Source organism: Pygocentrus nattereri, chromosome 10 (genome assembly GCF_015220715.1).
Source record: "Pygocentrus nattereri isolate fPygNat1 chromosome 10, fPygNat1.pri, whole genome shotgun sequence".
NCBI lineage: Eukaryota > Metazoa > Chordata > Actinopteri > Characiformes > Serrasalmidae > Pygocentrus > Pygocentrus nattereri.
This window is the reverse complement of record NC_051220.1, coordinates 34,197,961-34,214,839: the sequence shown is the minus strand read 5'-3', so window position 1 is coordinate 34,214,839 and position 16,879 is coordinate 34,197,961. Positions and strand designations below refer to the sequence as shown.

The 16,879-nt window shown below is 38.7% G+C and overlaps 1 protein-coding gene across 1 annotated transcript in view; it reads right to left on the bottom strand.

The window, feature by feature from the left end:
- The window catches only part of alk (ALK receptor tyrosine kinase), a 481,130-nt gene that overhangs the window by 319,093 nt on the left and 145,158 nt on the right, over window positions 1-16,879 (bottom strand). Inside the window, exon 2 of the mRNA XM_017690776.2 lies at window positions 3,920-4,033. Within this exon, the coding sequence (XP_017546265.2) occupies window positions 3,920-4,033 (114 nt within the window). The remainder of the gene's footprint in view (window positions 1-3,919; window positions 4,034-16,879) is intronic.

Here is a 16,879-nt window from a genome sequence, read left to right as displayed (position 1 = left end):
CTGTGAGCTCAATAATATTCAATACATTTAATCTCCTGTAACTTTTAAAACTCCTGATGGAGATATTTAAATTAAATAAATAATTGAATAAAGTTTCTGAAGGTTAAAGCCATCTGTACACATCGTTTACTAGAAGAGACTGCTCAAGTAGTTTAATCCTACTGTGCGGAAACTTTTTTTCCTGCTTTTGTTCATGTACATAGAAGTTGGAAAGAAGCATCTTTTGTGTCCTCTAAATCACTCAGAATGTAGGTTGCATTTCTAGGCTGTATAGAAAAGGTCCTTCACTTTGGAATGGCCTTCTATGATGTAGCAGGCGAGAAATGCCTACCTCAGCTGCAACCTAGGTTTTGGAACGCAGCTTGTATCTCCGAATGTTTGTTGACCTTTCATCTAATTACTGAATTCAGCAACTTTAAATCTCCATAGAAAACTATAGCCAATAGAATACAATGTTCTAGAGCAGCCACGCATGAGCCTAAAGTCACTATGGCCAAGTGTTGGCTAGAGGGGTACAAGCTCCCCAGCATTGTGCTGTGGAACTGTAATGATGGAGCTCCACCCAAGACCTTTGGGATGAGGTGGAGTGGCGTTTGTGATCCAAAAGCAATCATCCAACATCAGTACCTGACCTCTCTATTGCTCTTGTGGCTGAACGTAATTAAATCCTGACAGCAGTGTTACAACATCTAGTGTAAAGCCTTCCCAGACGTGTGGAGGCTGTTACTGCATCAAAGAAGGGACAAATTCCCTGTTAATACCCTTGATAGCTTTTTGAATGCAACATAACCATGAGGGTGTTTCATACTAACCTTAAGATTTGTGAAATGGTACATGGCATCATATTTAAGCAAAAGGGCACCAGTGACAACAGCCATACATCCAGCATGGAATTTATACATAATCTTGTTCCTGTCTATTTCACTCAATCAGGTTCCTTTGCTGTGGCGACAGCTGATTCAGTGGCAATCCAACTCAGAAACAGTGACATCAGTTGCAGTGTCTTTGAATAACAGCAGCTTGGCTGCTTTTTTCCCTCAATAGATTCTGTCAGTCAGCAGTTACAGCTGTCATGCAGCATAAGTTCACATGTATGAATGCTTTTATCTTCTGATTTTGTCTATTTGTTTACTGCCACAATCCAATGACACAAAATAAGTGGATCTCGGTGTGTGAGCATCTACAGTGGGGGCCAGCTGCTTCATATCTGTCCCATAGCTGGACCGTGCCACTCTGAGTAATGACAAAAGGCAACAACTCTGACCAGAATGACCGGTGGGGTTGACCAGCCCAGCATAAATCAGAGGGAGCACCCGCACAGTAGTGACACCAATTACATGGCCTCCAGGGGCCAGTCTGGGCCACTCTGGCCCCAGTCTCCGTACGTCAATCACCCTCCAGCTTTTCACAAAGGACTGGGTGACAGCCCTGTGCCACACTGCCACTGAAAATTTGCAGACATCCTGACCTCTGACATGAGCAGCGGCTACTGAAAGACGCTCACATACACAGTGGCACTGCCAAGTGACATCTGTGACTCCACCTCTGTGATGTGAACAGAGCTGTGAGGGTTACAAACACACAGCTGCTCAGTTTTTCTCGTCTGCACTGACATCTGACTGATTCATTCCCTCACCCAGGCAGATGGGTGGACATTTCTATACAGTACTTCCTGAGTATTCATTGGTATTCAACTACAAACCCTTGCTACAGTACTGTAATGGTCACAGTTACACTGCAAAAAATGTTTTGTTAAATTCAATCTAAACATGCAGGTGAGGAAAAAAGCTTTTTAACTGGTTTAATTCAACTTCAATCAATACAGTAATACAAAGCAATGTCTGGCAAGTGAGGAGACCAATTTCTGGAGTTTTGGGAGAGGAATCTTGTCCCATTCTTGTCTAATGTAGGATTCTAGCTGTTCAACAGTCCTGAGTCTACTTTGCCAGATTTTTCCTTTCATGATGTGACAAATGTTTTCTATTGGTGAAAGATCTGGACTGGAGACAAGCCAGTTCAGCACCGACAATCATTTATAGAACTCTGCAACTTTTTTGCAGATTGGTGAACCTCTGCCCATCTTTGCTTCTTAGAGACTCTGCCTCTTTTTTTTTAAACCAAATTTTCTCCACAATTTAGTCATCTCCTGTTACAACCACAAGTTAGGACTCCCCGAATCACGCGGCACTATCAATGCTAGAAGGGTGAAGGCTAACACAGGCTTCCTCCGAGACCTGTGAAACCAGTCACCGCTTCTTTTTCGAACTGCCACTCATGCAACGTCATTGGATAGCCGAATGCGCTTGGAGGAAAGCACCAACTGCCAGATCTTCTATTTCAGCTAACAGACGCCTGCGCTGACTAGCAATGTGCTGAGTGATAGAAGAGAAGGGGGGCCATCCTACCCACCCAGAGACAGCGAGGTCATTTGTGCTCTCTTGGATTTCCAGCTACGGATGGCTGTAGCATCACCAGGGATCGAACTCATGATCTCCTGATGATAGGGCCAATTAGACAGTTGCGTCACTTGGGAGTGACTCTGCCTCTCTTAAACGCTCTTTTTATATTAAGTTCTGTGAGTTAATTGCTAATTGCTCCTCCTGCTGTTTTTCATTAGTACCACTTACTTTTCCAGCCTTTTGTTGCCCCTGTCCCAACTTTTTTGAGATGCGTTGCTGCCCTCAAGTTCTAAATGAGCTAATGTTTTTCAAGAAATGGTAAAATGTCTCACTTTCAAAGTCTGATATGTGTTTTATGTTCTATTGTGAATAAAATATGGGTCTATGAGATTTGCAAATCATTGCATTCTGTTTTTATTTACATTTAATTACATTTTACAGTGTCCCAACTTTTTTTTGGAATTGGGGTTGTATATTTAACGATAGCTATAAGATAATTTGATATAGACTGAAGAAATACTTGAGTTTTTGAATCTGTTTGTCATTTTCTCTAATACATTCAAATACTTTCCTGTGTTATTGTTTTTTGAGCTTGCCTAATCTTCACTGTTACCATTTTTTCCTGGTTTGTTTATCTTGGGAACTTCATTAAACATGCTCCATGCTTGGTGTCTGCATTGGTTTGTTACACAATGTTTCTTACTAATACTGTTAGGGAGTTTTTCCTACCACTTGACTCTCCCAGGCGTGCTCATTAGAGTACTGCACCTGCATTTTTGTAAAGCTGTCCTGCAACAATATCTGATGTTAAAAAGTAGTATATAAAAAAAAAAATAACTGAACCAAAAGGCATCTTTCTTTGTCAGATAGTCTAGCACATACCATTCTGTATGTTCTCAAAGCTCATTATTTACATGTCAGATTTACAGCTCATTCTTCACTTTTTTCAATGGTCTCGTTTATCATGATGGATTTGTGTGCATATATAAACAGCAAATTAAGAATAATTTACGCAGCAGCTGATCCATACATATGCTGCAAATTGAGAAAAGATCACATGATAAAAACCAATTTATGCTCTATTAGTTGTTAAATGGGCACACGGTGGGAAAATTGTTGCTCTTGCCTTTTTTTTCCCTCTCTGTCTTTGTGCCTGTGACTTTCTTCCAGACTGCCTGTCTCTCTGTTTCTATTTCTTCCCCTCTCTCTCTCTCTCTCTCTCTCTCTTTCTCTTTTTCTCTCAACATATTCAGCTGAATTTAGCATCAGGAGCTCATAGCATTCTGTCTAATATTCTTAGGATGTTAGAACTGGAGCTTATTTATTGATCAGAGCAACCACATTCCCCACATCCAGCCTCAGACAGTCAGAGGCTGTAAGAATAAGTGATAGATGAGACAGAGACGTATATGCATGCTGGCAAGAAGCTGCCGACACGCATCACAGCCTATAAAGGGCCGTTCTTCTCTCTGGCTGCGTCAAGCTAAAAGACAGAGCAGAGCTGATGGCAGGTGACTTACCTGTGCTTGCTGCCATCTCCTTGGGGAAGCCGATTTCGTCCTCTGCTGTCCAAGTGAAGTTCCAGTATCGGAGGGAGACGTCTGTGCTTCCTGTACTTCTGGCTGAAGACAAGCCTGCAAACAAAGGCACAGGCTAAGGTGAGGTGGCTTCTCAAGTTTATTACACTGCATGCCCCAGTGTGCCTCAAGACCAGCTTCACATGAGACTGGCATTAAAGAAAGCTATGACACCCTTCAGGCCTGTTCTGCAACTGACAGTTGAAAAGAAAAGATGTCTTTCACACAGAGAAGGAATAAAGAACACTGGGGGAAAATAGCCACAATTCCACTCTGACATACAAAGAAAAAAACATATATTTGAAATAAGCGACTGTACATTTGATACAGTCTAGAGCGAGAATTGTCAAAATCTACAACCTGACACTTAAAAGAAGGATAGGAGGTGTAAATGCAAGCAATCAGGGTGGCTCTTTTTTCATATAAAAATGCATTTTTAAGCAATTTACAGAGTAGTTTAGTCTATAAGTCAGACAGTGGTAAAGTTTGGGTGCTTCAGGCAAACTACCCCTTTTGTTGATTTTCTAAGTGAAAATAAATGAACACTGTACAGATATTGGTCAAAGAATGTTGGAGATAGAGCTGCTGGGTAGAAGGAGAAGAGGTAGACCTCAGAGAAGGTTTATGGATGTAGTGAAGGTGGACATGGAGATGGTTGGTGTAAAAGTAGAGGAGGCAGTGAATAGGGCAAGATAGAGGCAGATGATCCACTGTGGCAACTCCTAAAGGGAGCAGCCGAAAGAAGAAGAAGAAGAAGAAGATTCTGTCCAGATAACATACTTCTGCACATTTTAATGCACAGTTACTATTTATTTGCTGAATTGAAAAAACTATGGGAAAAAAAAAACACATAAAATATGAAATGCAGTCTGTGTAAAAATGATGGCACAATTTAAATCATTGCATCAGAGAAGAAGAAGATGCAGGAAACTGCACTTTAAAGACGAATGGTCTTTGATTGAAAACAGCAGCTGGAGAGATCCACTGCACAGCGCTGCTGAACAGCCAGGAAGCTGGGCAGGTCACCTCTAGCCACACATCTCCAGTCCATGATAGACACATAGACCCCTGTCTTCCCCACAGCATGACACAAACAGCACATACACATACATTTAAACACTTTCCTTTTTTATATTCTGGAAGCTTTTTTATATTTTAAAAGCAGGCTGGTGAAAGTAAAATAAGAGTCAATCAAAAAAAAGGGTTGTAAACAAAAAGTGGGAGATTAACTTGACAAGTTATTAAACCAAGATGCAGAACCAATAAGAGTGGAACCAATAAACAAATCATGAACATAACAAAGACAAACTGAATAAAAAAGGAGGCTCAGAAACAAAGTTGAAACCAAATTCAAGACTTTACAAAGACAAATAGCAGGATGAATGTTCAAAGTATACTATAAAAATGATTTTATGCTTTAATCTAAAAACAAATAACTTGATTGAACTTTAAATAATAACAGTAAAACAATGATAAGTGTTCTGTAAACTGACTTGTGTGCATTTAAAGGATTTATGGAAAAGTGTTCACATTTGAACAATGGTGAACAGTAAGTGTAATTTGTTATTGTAACGAAAGTAGGGTTTTTTTGTGTGTCTGTACTTTACTGAAGCATTTCCATTTTGGTTGACTTTACTTTCACTCCACTACATTTCAAAGTCAAACATATTACTTTTCACTATGCAAAATCTGTCATTCCTTTTGGTTTATATGTGTATAAAACCTTAACTCAAAACAAAAGAAGCGCAAAGCAAGAGCACCAATCAGGGCACAGCGGTCACTTTGTTTTGAGCTTGTTTTGACCTGTTTTATCATACCAAGCACACGGTTCAACATCAGTGCAGTAGCGTAAAATATTGGGAGAGTCTATTCAACATAAATGATGGAACTGACCTAACTTTGTGTAAATAGACCACAACATAGAAATATGTAGACATATGCAGCTGTCTTTTTCTGAATTTACTTAAACTTGAAACTAAGTTGCAAATAAATCTTAAACTGAAAACTTTGCCTGTTTGCAAAAAGGTATTTCAGAGCCACTTGATTCTACCTAATGATTAAAAAATTGTTTGCCTTTGGTGTTTTGTGCATATGATAATTTTAATAGACATCAGTGACTAATTAATGACATTCTATTAAAAGATTGGTTTACCATGAGTGGCACTGGAGTATTTTCACCTAAAATGAATTAATGAAGCAAGAGTTTTGTTATAAAAGTGGTAATAGGACATTAGAGTCATAATTAATCTTTTAGTACTTTTACTTTTGATACTTAAGTACATTTGAAGGCAAATAATGTACTTTTACTCAAGTGGAGGTCTAAAGGGAGGAACTTCTACTTTTACTGAAGTAATATTTTACCTTGGATATCTCTACGTAACTCCAGTATATGATTTGTGTACTTTGTCCACCACTACATTTGAATCAAAGCATTGTTTGCTTGGTGCTTCCTTTATTTTAAAAGTGAACTTTGACTTTGGCATTTCACAGTTAATATAGCGTCAAACATGCAGTTTGATCAAAAATCTTGGACAGAATGGTTTAACCTTATTCAAGCATCCCTTTGTTGTCATCAATATCCTTCGCATGTGCGGAGACGAGTAAGATTTATTAAGTGCAAATCCAAAATCAGGGTCGGAACAGTCCTTTTTCAGAGAGCCAATATGGAGAGCAGGAGGCATGACTTGACAAAAATGAACACAGAACTCCAAACAGGCCAGAAACAAACAAAAACTTTACATCAAACATACAAACAAGCACACATCAAACAAAGACCAACAAGAATCTCAGGAAAACACAGGGCTTAAATACAAACAGGGATAACGAGGGACAACCGGGCGCAGGTGGAAAACAGGTGGGAACAATCAGGGGTGGAGTCACAAAACAAGGGGCCAGACTAAAAACCAAAACAAAGAAGCACATGGACAGGACTGGGAAGTAAACACAACATGAGCACATGGACAGGACAGGGAGGGGCCAATCATGACAATTACATCTTCTTGTATGAGGGCCATCACATTAAAATGATGTCAGCTTTGAGAAATCAGAGCTCTTGAGGAACTATGAGTTTTTGATTGGGAATTGTTAGTTGAAGAAATTTTCAAATGGATTTCTTCCATCTTGAGTTTGGAAACTTCCTACTTGAGCATGAACATAGCATTATATACGACTTGGGAATGAAGAACAAATCAAAGTTAGGCCTATTAATTGCCATGGAAATTGGTTGGAAAGTCTGATATAAGGCTGAGAATTCTGGGAGTTGTAAGCAGTTGTGACATAAATTAGAAAAATCTTTTTCCAGTCTTCTGTTCCTGTTGAGGCAGGACATGTTAGATAGAATGCATCAATTGAAAATGTATCTGATTGAATTACTCTGCAGCATTCAGACCTTTTATATTGCTGAAAACTGAGGAAAAACCAATAGGTATATGTATATGAACTCTCCAGCTCTGGGTTTGATATATCAGCCAATGTTGGCTCAAAGCTTTTCCTGCAGATATTGCTCCCATAAGTCTTGAAACACTATAAACCGAATGCCTGAGCCCGACTGCACAACCCCAGCAGGCCTCTTGTAAATGTAACATGTGGAACACTCAAAGACAAATGTGGGTTTTGCAGCCGTATATCATTCTAAGGCATAATTACAAAAGAACAGATTCTCAAAGTGGGCTAGTTCCTTGCCCAGCCTTTCCCAATTAATAAGCAGCCAAATTGGAACTGAAGTATGCTAACGGAGACTAGTCTCATAGTCAGGCTGGCCAGTGCGTGAGAGCCTGCCAAGGGTCATTCTCTTTCTTCCCAGAGAGTAATGAACATAGAGTGGGGGCCAATACACTGGGGCCTCTGAGGAATATGGGCATACCTAAAGCCTTTAATCATTCTAAATGACCATTAAGAGGAGATCAATAGTAAACACAGCTTGACTTTCATAAGTACGAAGTCAAATGCATTGCAAGGCTGTTGCGGGCCGATGCTCTCACCTACCCCATTCATCTCCATTCAGCACTCTCAGGCGGCTGCCATTAACACCCGGACAAGGAGAAGCTCTTGGTAAAATACCATGCAAACGTGCGGCAGAGCACACGGGTTATGAAAAATTCCAGCGTGGTGCGGCATGAGTGTTGTCTGCTTCACTCAATTTCCCTCATCCTCTCTCATCCAGCCGCTTTTACTCCCATTTGTGCTCTACAGCTGTTTTCCACTCATCACATGGCCGCCTAGGGCTGGATGGGTCTCTATCTCTGAAAAACACACCAGTACTCCATCATCTGATCAATGAGGCCCAGCGCTCCTGCTCCTCTCACCTCCTCCTCATCACCCCACATCCCCTTAGAGCTACAATCTCAGGCCCGCTCAGTCACAACAGCCTAGCCCTGTTTTCAAAATAATGAAATAAATAACCAACACTCAATATAAAACACAGCCATGTGGTGGAAAAAGACATGTTTGATGGGACATGATGTACTGCTGGACTCACGGGCTTTTGTTTGCCAGTGCTTCAATGATCCTGAAATAAAGTCAATTACCCGTGAAGGAGCGGAGGGTAGTGGCAGAGGCGCAGATATCAGATACCCTTCCACCTTCTAAATGCCAGCGTGTAGACGGAAACATGCCCAGGGCTGATTGATGTCAAGGTAAACTAAATTTCACCAAACTCTTGACCACCACCATGCATTGATGGGTTAACTCACAGAAGTCACAGCCATTACCAGCAATAACAAAACTTCACTCTCCAAAAAAGAAAAAAATGTATTTCTAAACTGTTGTTTGATTTTACTGTAAGTTAATGTAAAGAGATTTTATTCTAAGCAATTTTGGAGCATCTATTGACCCATTCATCTCAAAGTGTTCAGACAATGTAAAAGATACTGTGTCACTATAGTCACTGTGCTAAAATGATGCAGAAAATGAAGAAAAAAAGGCAGATATTTTAGTAGAGTACAATTCTATTGCTTTTCACTCAGCTCAATGAAGAAAGCAAAGGTGTTCTATCAAAGTGTGAATCATAAACTTTTGATCTATACCTCATCTGTGTTTGCAAATAAAAGAGAAGATATTTTGTTTTGAGATTTAAGATTTGAATTTGATGAACATTTTAGGGCATACAGTTATTTTGTAGAAAGAAAAATCACCATTTTGCCACATTTTTGTTATGTCTCAACATTAAAAAGGCAAAAGTATAGACACGTGTGTTAATACAGATGATAAATCAAATGTAAATGCAATTCCTTATGTAATTTGCTATGTAATAATTAAAACTTTTAATAAACAATATCATGGTACTGTTATATTATTACATTGTAATTACATTTTACTAATGTAGGGAATAGTAATAAAAAGGTTCAATCACACTTACAGCAATCCAAAAACGCTGAAATCATTCTAGTTCCACTTTAGAAATGATAAACCTACACTTCTTTCTTTCTTTCTTCTTTATTCCTTTATAATCTGCATATTATACTGTCCCATTGTCATGTTGTACTGTATTCCCTTGTGAGATATTCTGGAACAGTAATTGAGGATGAAAAAAGATAAGAATTAATGCAGTGCCCATAAAAGGCAAGCAGTACAGTGAACACAGGGTGGACACAAATCCCCTTTCATGACCCACTTCCCTACCCATCATCCCCTTGCGGCATAGCTTACATGTCATTGCAGTTGTCTCCCTTTATATTAATTAAGATTGCATGTGGATACATACATTAACTCTCTAATAAATTGATTACCCGTCCACTTTTAGTGGATCATTAAATGCTTGTCAAAGCCTACCAGTAAAGAAGGATGACGAAAAAAAAAGAGAGAAAAAAAAAAAGCTAGGGTCTGAATTAAACTCTGGCTATAGCACAAAGGAGCACATTGATTTCTATCAAGCTTGGGAGTCCAACTCAGGCTCTCTAGTATTCTACACGTGTGCGGGAGATTTCTCAGAGTCAGCTGACCCACTCATGCACACCTCGTTACAGCCCCCCTCTGGATGACTGCAACCATTCAAGGATTATTGATTTATTTACCTTCATCAATTCACCGCTCCTTATGATCCTCGATAAGCAGCAGTAGAAAACATGCTTAAGCTCTTCATAATGTACTGAAGCACTGGTGCAGGCTATAAGGGAAGAGTCCAAACACAAAGAACATTGTCTTGTTCCTTACATGCTCGATACTTTTGACAAATGATTAAAGATTTCTATATTCAGCCTTGACAGCTGCTTTAAATCATAAACAACCATGCTGTGCTTCACTGTGGTTCTTACTTCTACATACGCAAATTTAAAAGTTCCTGGCAAGCAGATCAATTTACCACTGCTAAGAAGACTTAAATTGACTTCTGTGCCTCATAAAATATGGAAGATATAGGAAAGTATCTAAGTGGATGGGCCAATTAAGGTCATATATAACAAAACTTAGCATTAACATTAACATACATTAACATTAACATATAACATATGGTATAGGTTAGTGTGCAAATGAGGTGAGGGTCAAAACAATTCCCCTAATGGCAACGTGCTGCTGAGAAGATTCATACATCAAAAATTCAGAGATTCAGTTATCAGATATTCCTTATGATAAAAAATTGAGCAGCAACTTGTTGAAACCCTACACTACTTTCCGCAGTAATATGGGAGCAGCTATGCGATTTGAGCTCTGAGAGATATTGTTTACACGCTCTCCACAATACGCCATTGTTTAATGACACTCCCTGAAGGTTTTAACATTGAATGTTGGATTCAATTTGAAACAAACCCAAATTAACTTAATCGTGCTACTTTCTCAGGCTTTTTTTTTTTACATTAAAATGGGGCTGCTTGCTCCTTATTGCGCTTGCTTTGCTGGAACAGAATATTCCCATCTGAGCTTCTATTCACGTTTGCATGAGCACTGCAGTATTACAGAAACAAGAACATGTACCCACTAAATAAATGGTGTCATTTGGGTTGAATTAGCAAGGCTTATCTTTTCCACAAATGTCAGCATTTGGTTTTACAGAAAGGTCATGGCCATTACCATTTTGGGCCCTTTAATACGTAACTGTGATCTATTTTATAACCAATAAAACAGAAACACAGTGTGATGTCCCATTAGAAATGGGGGAAAAGTACAGGCAGAATTGGTTTGGTTTGAGGTTAAGAGGCCCCTACAAGTGCACACTGGTAGACCACCTCTAGAAGTGCAATTTGAGCTCCACTTATTACTTAGTTTTTATTTGAAGGATGTTCAAATCCTTGCATCTTTTTTGCACCACTGAGCCATCTTGACCATTGCTTTCTTTCCTGTTCACCTGAACACTTAAGTTGTGCTTACTGATTTTCAGTTTAAACATGTGCCAGAAAAACAACATAAAAATATCAGCCCACACTGTGACTTGATCTCAGTCAGTGGATAGCCTCCCACTGGAAAATCCATACTGACATAGATTATTGAGGCTGATTGATGAGTGACAGCACTCCGACAAGTGACATATCCGACAATTTCTAGAACACTGACGTTGCAACAGGACCATTCTTTTCCAGTCTGACCTTGAAGGCTTCTACTAATTCAATAAATCTGACAATACATGGTTTGCAATTACTGTCTAATATTACCTCACTGAAAAAAGATCTGTATTGTATTATTACATTTGGTCTGCCGATCCTTTATGAGATGTGGCTTAACTTATTAATTGACAAATGGTGAAGTTTTAATTAGCAGATGTCTTGGTGTTAGCCAGTGGGACAGAAACTGCCTCACCAACACCTGGAATTTAGTCCCAGCAAATATATCAAAATGATAATGACATGAACATGAAACATTCAAAACAACAAAATTCACCAAATCTGAATCAAGGTAAATAACCGAACACTACCTGACAGTTGAAAAAGCACACTCCATTATTGAGTTAAACAGTCTAAATGGCTGTGCATGCCTTATCAACACAAGCAGGTGTTCATCTCCAGATTGGCTCTGTTGAGAAAGTTGTGGGCTTGCCGTAGATCAGAATAGGCAATGAACCAATCAATTTTTTATATATCACTGCTGATGAGTGGAAAAGTGGCAGATACTTTATGAAAACTAACCATGGTCCTCATTTAATTTAGCAGAACATCTGTCTCGATGTTCCACTTCAGTTCACTAGCCAACAGGCGGAGGAGTTAGTCCCACTGGAGAGTACACATCAGGAAGTGTGTCTCTTCCTTTACTTCCTCAACAGGACTGACAACTTAATGACGCCATATAAGCAGTAATCAGTACCTATAATGATGATTGGAGCAAAAGCAATGTTAACACTTCAAGGCATTATTTAATAAATGATGGTGATGACAGTGACTTGGGGCACCTCTCAATTAAAACAAACTTGTCAACATGCAAACTATTGCAGCATATGTGTAACCAGGTCAAGTAAACCAGGTCAAAACATCAGGTGGCAATGATGACAGTGGTGATGATGATGATGGTGGTGATGATGACAGTAGCAATGATGATTATGATGGTGATGATGATGATGATAATGACAGTGGTGATGATGGTTATGATGATGGGGATGGCAATGATGATTATGATGATAGTGGCAATGACGATTATGATGATAGTGGCAATGATGATATTGACAGTGACAATGATGATGGTGATGACAGTAGCAATGATGATGATGATGGTGATGGCAATGATGATGATGACGTTGATGATGATAGTAATGATGGCAATGGTGATGATGACTGGCAATGATGATGGGGATGATGACAGCAGCGATGATGATTAAGATGATATTGATGATGATAGTAAGGATGGTAATAATGATTATGACTGGCAATGATGATGATGATGGTGATGGTGATGATGACAGCAGCAATGCTGATTATGATGGCAATGATGATGATGATGACAGTGGCGATGATGATTATGATGAAGGTGATGGCTACGATGATTATGATGATAGTGGCAATGATGATTATGATGATGATGGCAATGATGATATTGACAGTGACAATCATGATGGTGATGTGATGGTGATGACAGTAGTGATGATGATAATGATGATGGTAATAATAGTAATGATGATGATGGTGGTGGTGATAGTAATGATGATGGTGGTGGTGGTGATGATGGCAGTTGTGATGCCAACAGAGACAATGATGATGACAATGAAGATGATGGTGTTGTGGCAGTGATGATGATGTTTGGGATATTGACAGTGGCAATGATGACACTGGTGATGATGATAATGGTGGTAATGGTAAATGTGGTGGTGATAGCAATGTTGATAATGGCAATGATGACAATGGCAATGCTGACAATGACGTTGATGCTGCTGATGATGATGATGGTTGTATAGGTGCCACTACTGCTCACCAGTTCCCTTAAGACTCACCTACAAAAGAGAGAAATCATTACTGTAAATTTGCTTGCTGAGAGGAAAAAGCATGTAATAATTCTACAGCACAGGTTCTATGATATGGCCATATATTAGCAGGTGATTAACCTCCTGTGACTAACACTCTTATAAACAGTGGACTGCTGCAGACACTTCTGCTCTTACTACATGGCAAAACCTAGATCATTTAATGAGGAGACTATAAAACAAATTAATAAGTAAATGAGGACTCAATATTTTATATATTTTATGATCGAGTGCATTTGGCTATCGCACAATAATTTCTTATTTAAATGCAAATTAACAACACTGGGACTTCATGTTTTGTAAATACCAGTCTCAACATTGCAGAATTTTAATTAGAGAATATTTGTTCTGCTGCATTTAAGTCTTACTTAAACAGGCCGAAGGAATCAAAAGTGGTCTAACCAACTAGTTGAACCATTTCAGCTGTAGACTATTTCCTTGAAGCTGCCAAATTGAAAGGTTTAAATACCAATTTTGGGGAAATTTGTCTCTAATGTATTGCACAATTTTCAATTTTCTGACAAAGATTATATACATCATGAACTTATCAAAAGGGAGCCAGGAGCATGATCTAATGCAGTTAATTCAATCTTCTACTGCAATTACATGAGCAGGAGCTCGAGCAGAGAAAATGCTAAATGTGCAGTGCATGAGGTCCTCAGGGATGGCACTGAGAATCACTGACTTAAGCAGCATCCATAAATACATTTATTCTATTTACGCTGAACTATAAATAGACCTACCAGTACAATAAATTGTATTTCGGACTTTAAATCCACACCTATCTAAATCAGATTACGCATAGCTATTTCTTGTTTCATTTTCAAAACTGCATATCTCAATATATATTGTTGAAAAATGATTTTCTTCATCGAAGGACTTATTCCGGCCCAAATCTGCGGCACTTGAGCGAGTTTCCCGGCCGTGGCATTTAGAACACAGAGGAGCAAACACTATCCATCAATAAAATGCCAGCCCTGAATGAAAGTGGACGTGATTTAGTGATACGCCTCCCTGCTCCCCCATAATCGCGGAGTTAATGCAATACAGCACTGCTTTTAAAAAGTGAAGCGGCACTCCATAAATCTGAAAAGCAGCTTTGACCTCATCTCTCTCTCTCTCTCTCTCTCTCTCTCTCTCTCTCTCTCTCTCTCTCTCTCTCTCTCTCTATTCCTCCTCCTATTTCCATGTGTGTGAATTTGTGCGTCCCATGTCATATATGATAGTAAAAGCCAGTAAATCATGCCTATTGCCTCCCTGGGCCCCCTCTGCCCACCTCCCCTCTGCTTAACTCCATCAAAAAGAGATTCAGAACCTCAAGAGCAGCACCTCTTTAAACACTGTTGCCACCCTTATTCAAATTAAACTACAAAAAATGTTTTGTCATTTATCAGCTTGATCATGAATTGTAAAAGTATAGAAGCTGATGTTTGAAGGGAGGAAAACTGTTTCTATAAACAAACTATAATAAAGAATTAAAACACAATCCGCGTAAAAAAATAAACATCTTTTATCAGTGCAATTAAATTAAATTAAATCCCTCCTATAGGAAACATAATTCTATAAATTTTAAATGCACACTGTACCATTTATTTGCTGAATTTAGCGTTCTCAGACAAATAAAACATAAACGTGGCATGTGCAAACATTAGGGCATTTTATGCTTTACTTATTTATTTTTTTCCAATATGTTAAATCCAGCAAGTAAACAGAAACTGTAGCCTAAATTTGGAGGATACGGGGCCCTACTGGTGACATCTCGTATGAACAAGAACAATGCAAGGCCATGATTTAGTAAGGCATGGGAATAAGATAATGAAGTCATGGCTGTGACTTAGAGAGTCATGTGAAGAAGATCCTATTGTGTGACCATGACTTAGTAAGACTTGAGAATGACCAGTGAATGTCAAGATCTGTATCCTGCTTTACATGGCTCAAGAAGCTCAATCACAAACAGCACACATTTACATGTATAGCCTTTGGCAGACACTCTGACCCAGAGCATAGAATAGATTAATGGCTATGGCAGGTACTGGGATGACTAACTAGTTGAGTCAACTATGACTAAAATAAGAAGAAATTGCTTCCAGAGATTTAGATAACAAGCAAAAACTAACTTTTTAGGTCGCTAATTAACTGCCTCATGGGTTGCAACTGAAAATCTGTTCATCACTTTTGCTTTTAATCAGGAATGGCCACATGTTGTTCCATCTCAAGTGGCTCCAGACAGACTGGCTGACATTGGGTGGTCATTTTCAGTGTAAGACAAGACCAATATAATGTTACTGTCGGAACAAAACTTCGTATCTCCAAAATTAGAACTTTACATGAGAAGGAAAAAACATACTCTACTTTTAATGTAAGTCAATGGAACCAGACGGCTTTCCAAGTCATTTATGGATCATTTCTTTTGGTCCATTCGTCATGAAATTTACAGACAATATATAGGACGAAAAGCTCTTTCAAATGATGTCAAAAACTGAAAAATGGAGAAAAATGGAGATACGAGGTTTTGTTCCGACAGCAGTGATATATTGAAAACATCAGGTATCTGATGGAGCCATGCAGTACTGCTTTGGCTCTATTGGCCTTTATCATAGCGATGCACCAAAATACTTAAGTTCACGGCAACAATGAAAACATCCAGTGCATATACAATTTGAGGTAATCGTGGGCAGGCCATGCCCCTTTTTTGGCCATTTCTAAATAGGTGAAAAGATGAGTTCTCTATTACTCTATTGTGCACTTTGAGTGTTGTTGATTTGCCACACTTGAGCATTTATCTTCTATAAGTATGAGGGCTTGAATCAGATAAATATGCAAACAGTCATACAATAAAGTATTGATTAAACCCAGATGCTGCATCTTTGTGCCTCTTCACTGATAAACATTTGCTGAATATGCAGACTCTAAAAGGGAAGCAGCAGTACTTCTCATAGTATAGAGAGCCATTAGTGTAAAACACTGACTACAATAATAGTGTCCAAAGTAAAAGTAAAATTTACTCTACCTATATTTTATATTTTACCTTAAGGACTGATAGTCCAGGAGAGAGATTATATTTGAAAATACTGGAAATTATGCAGTTTTGCATATTAGAGTTTGCATTTGTACAGGGCTTTGAAGTCTCTGGATCCTTTAATAGTTAAGTATTAAACATAAAAACTGCCCGGAGTAGAAATAGTGCAACATTCAGCATATTTTTAATTTTGTATTTTAATGTATTCATGGATTCAAACTGATGTTTGTAAAAATGCCTAATTGGCAAACAATGCAGTCTTAAAAAAGAATGGCGCCAGATAGGGTTTGTTTGGGTTCATGCTTTAGTAGAATCATTTTTGGATCCCCAAAGAATCTTTCAAATAACATTTCTATCTAGGCAGGGATTTGAACCCCACTCACCAGCATACAAAGCCAAAACTTTATTGGTACATGGTGTTCGGTTGTAACTCTGTTCAAAAACTCCCCATGGTCTTGTATAAATCCCTGTTTTTTTACAATAACGCAAACTGATGTAGAAAGTTATTACC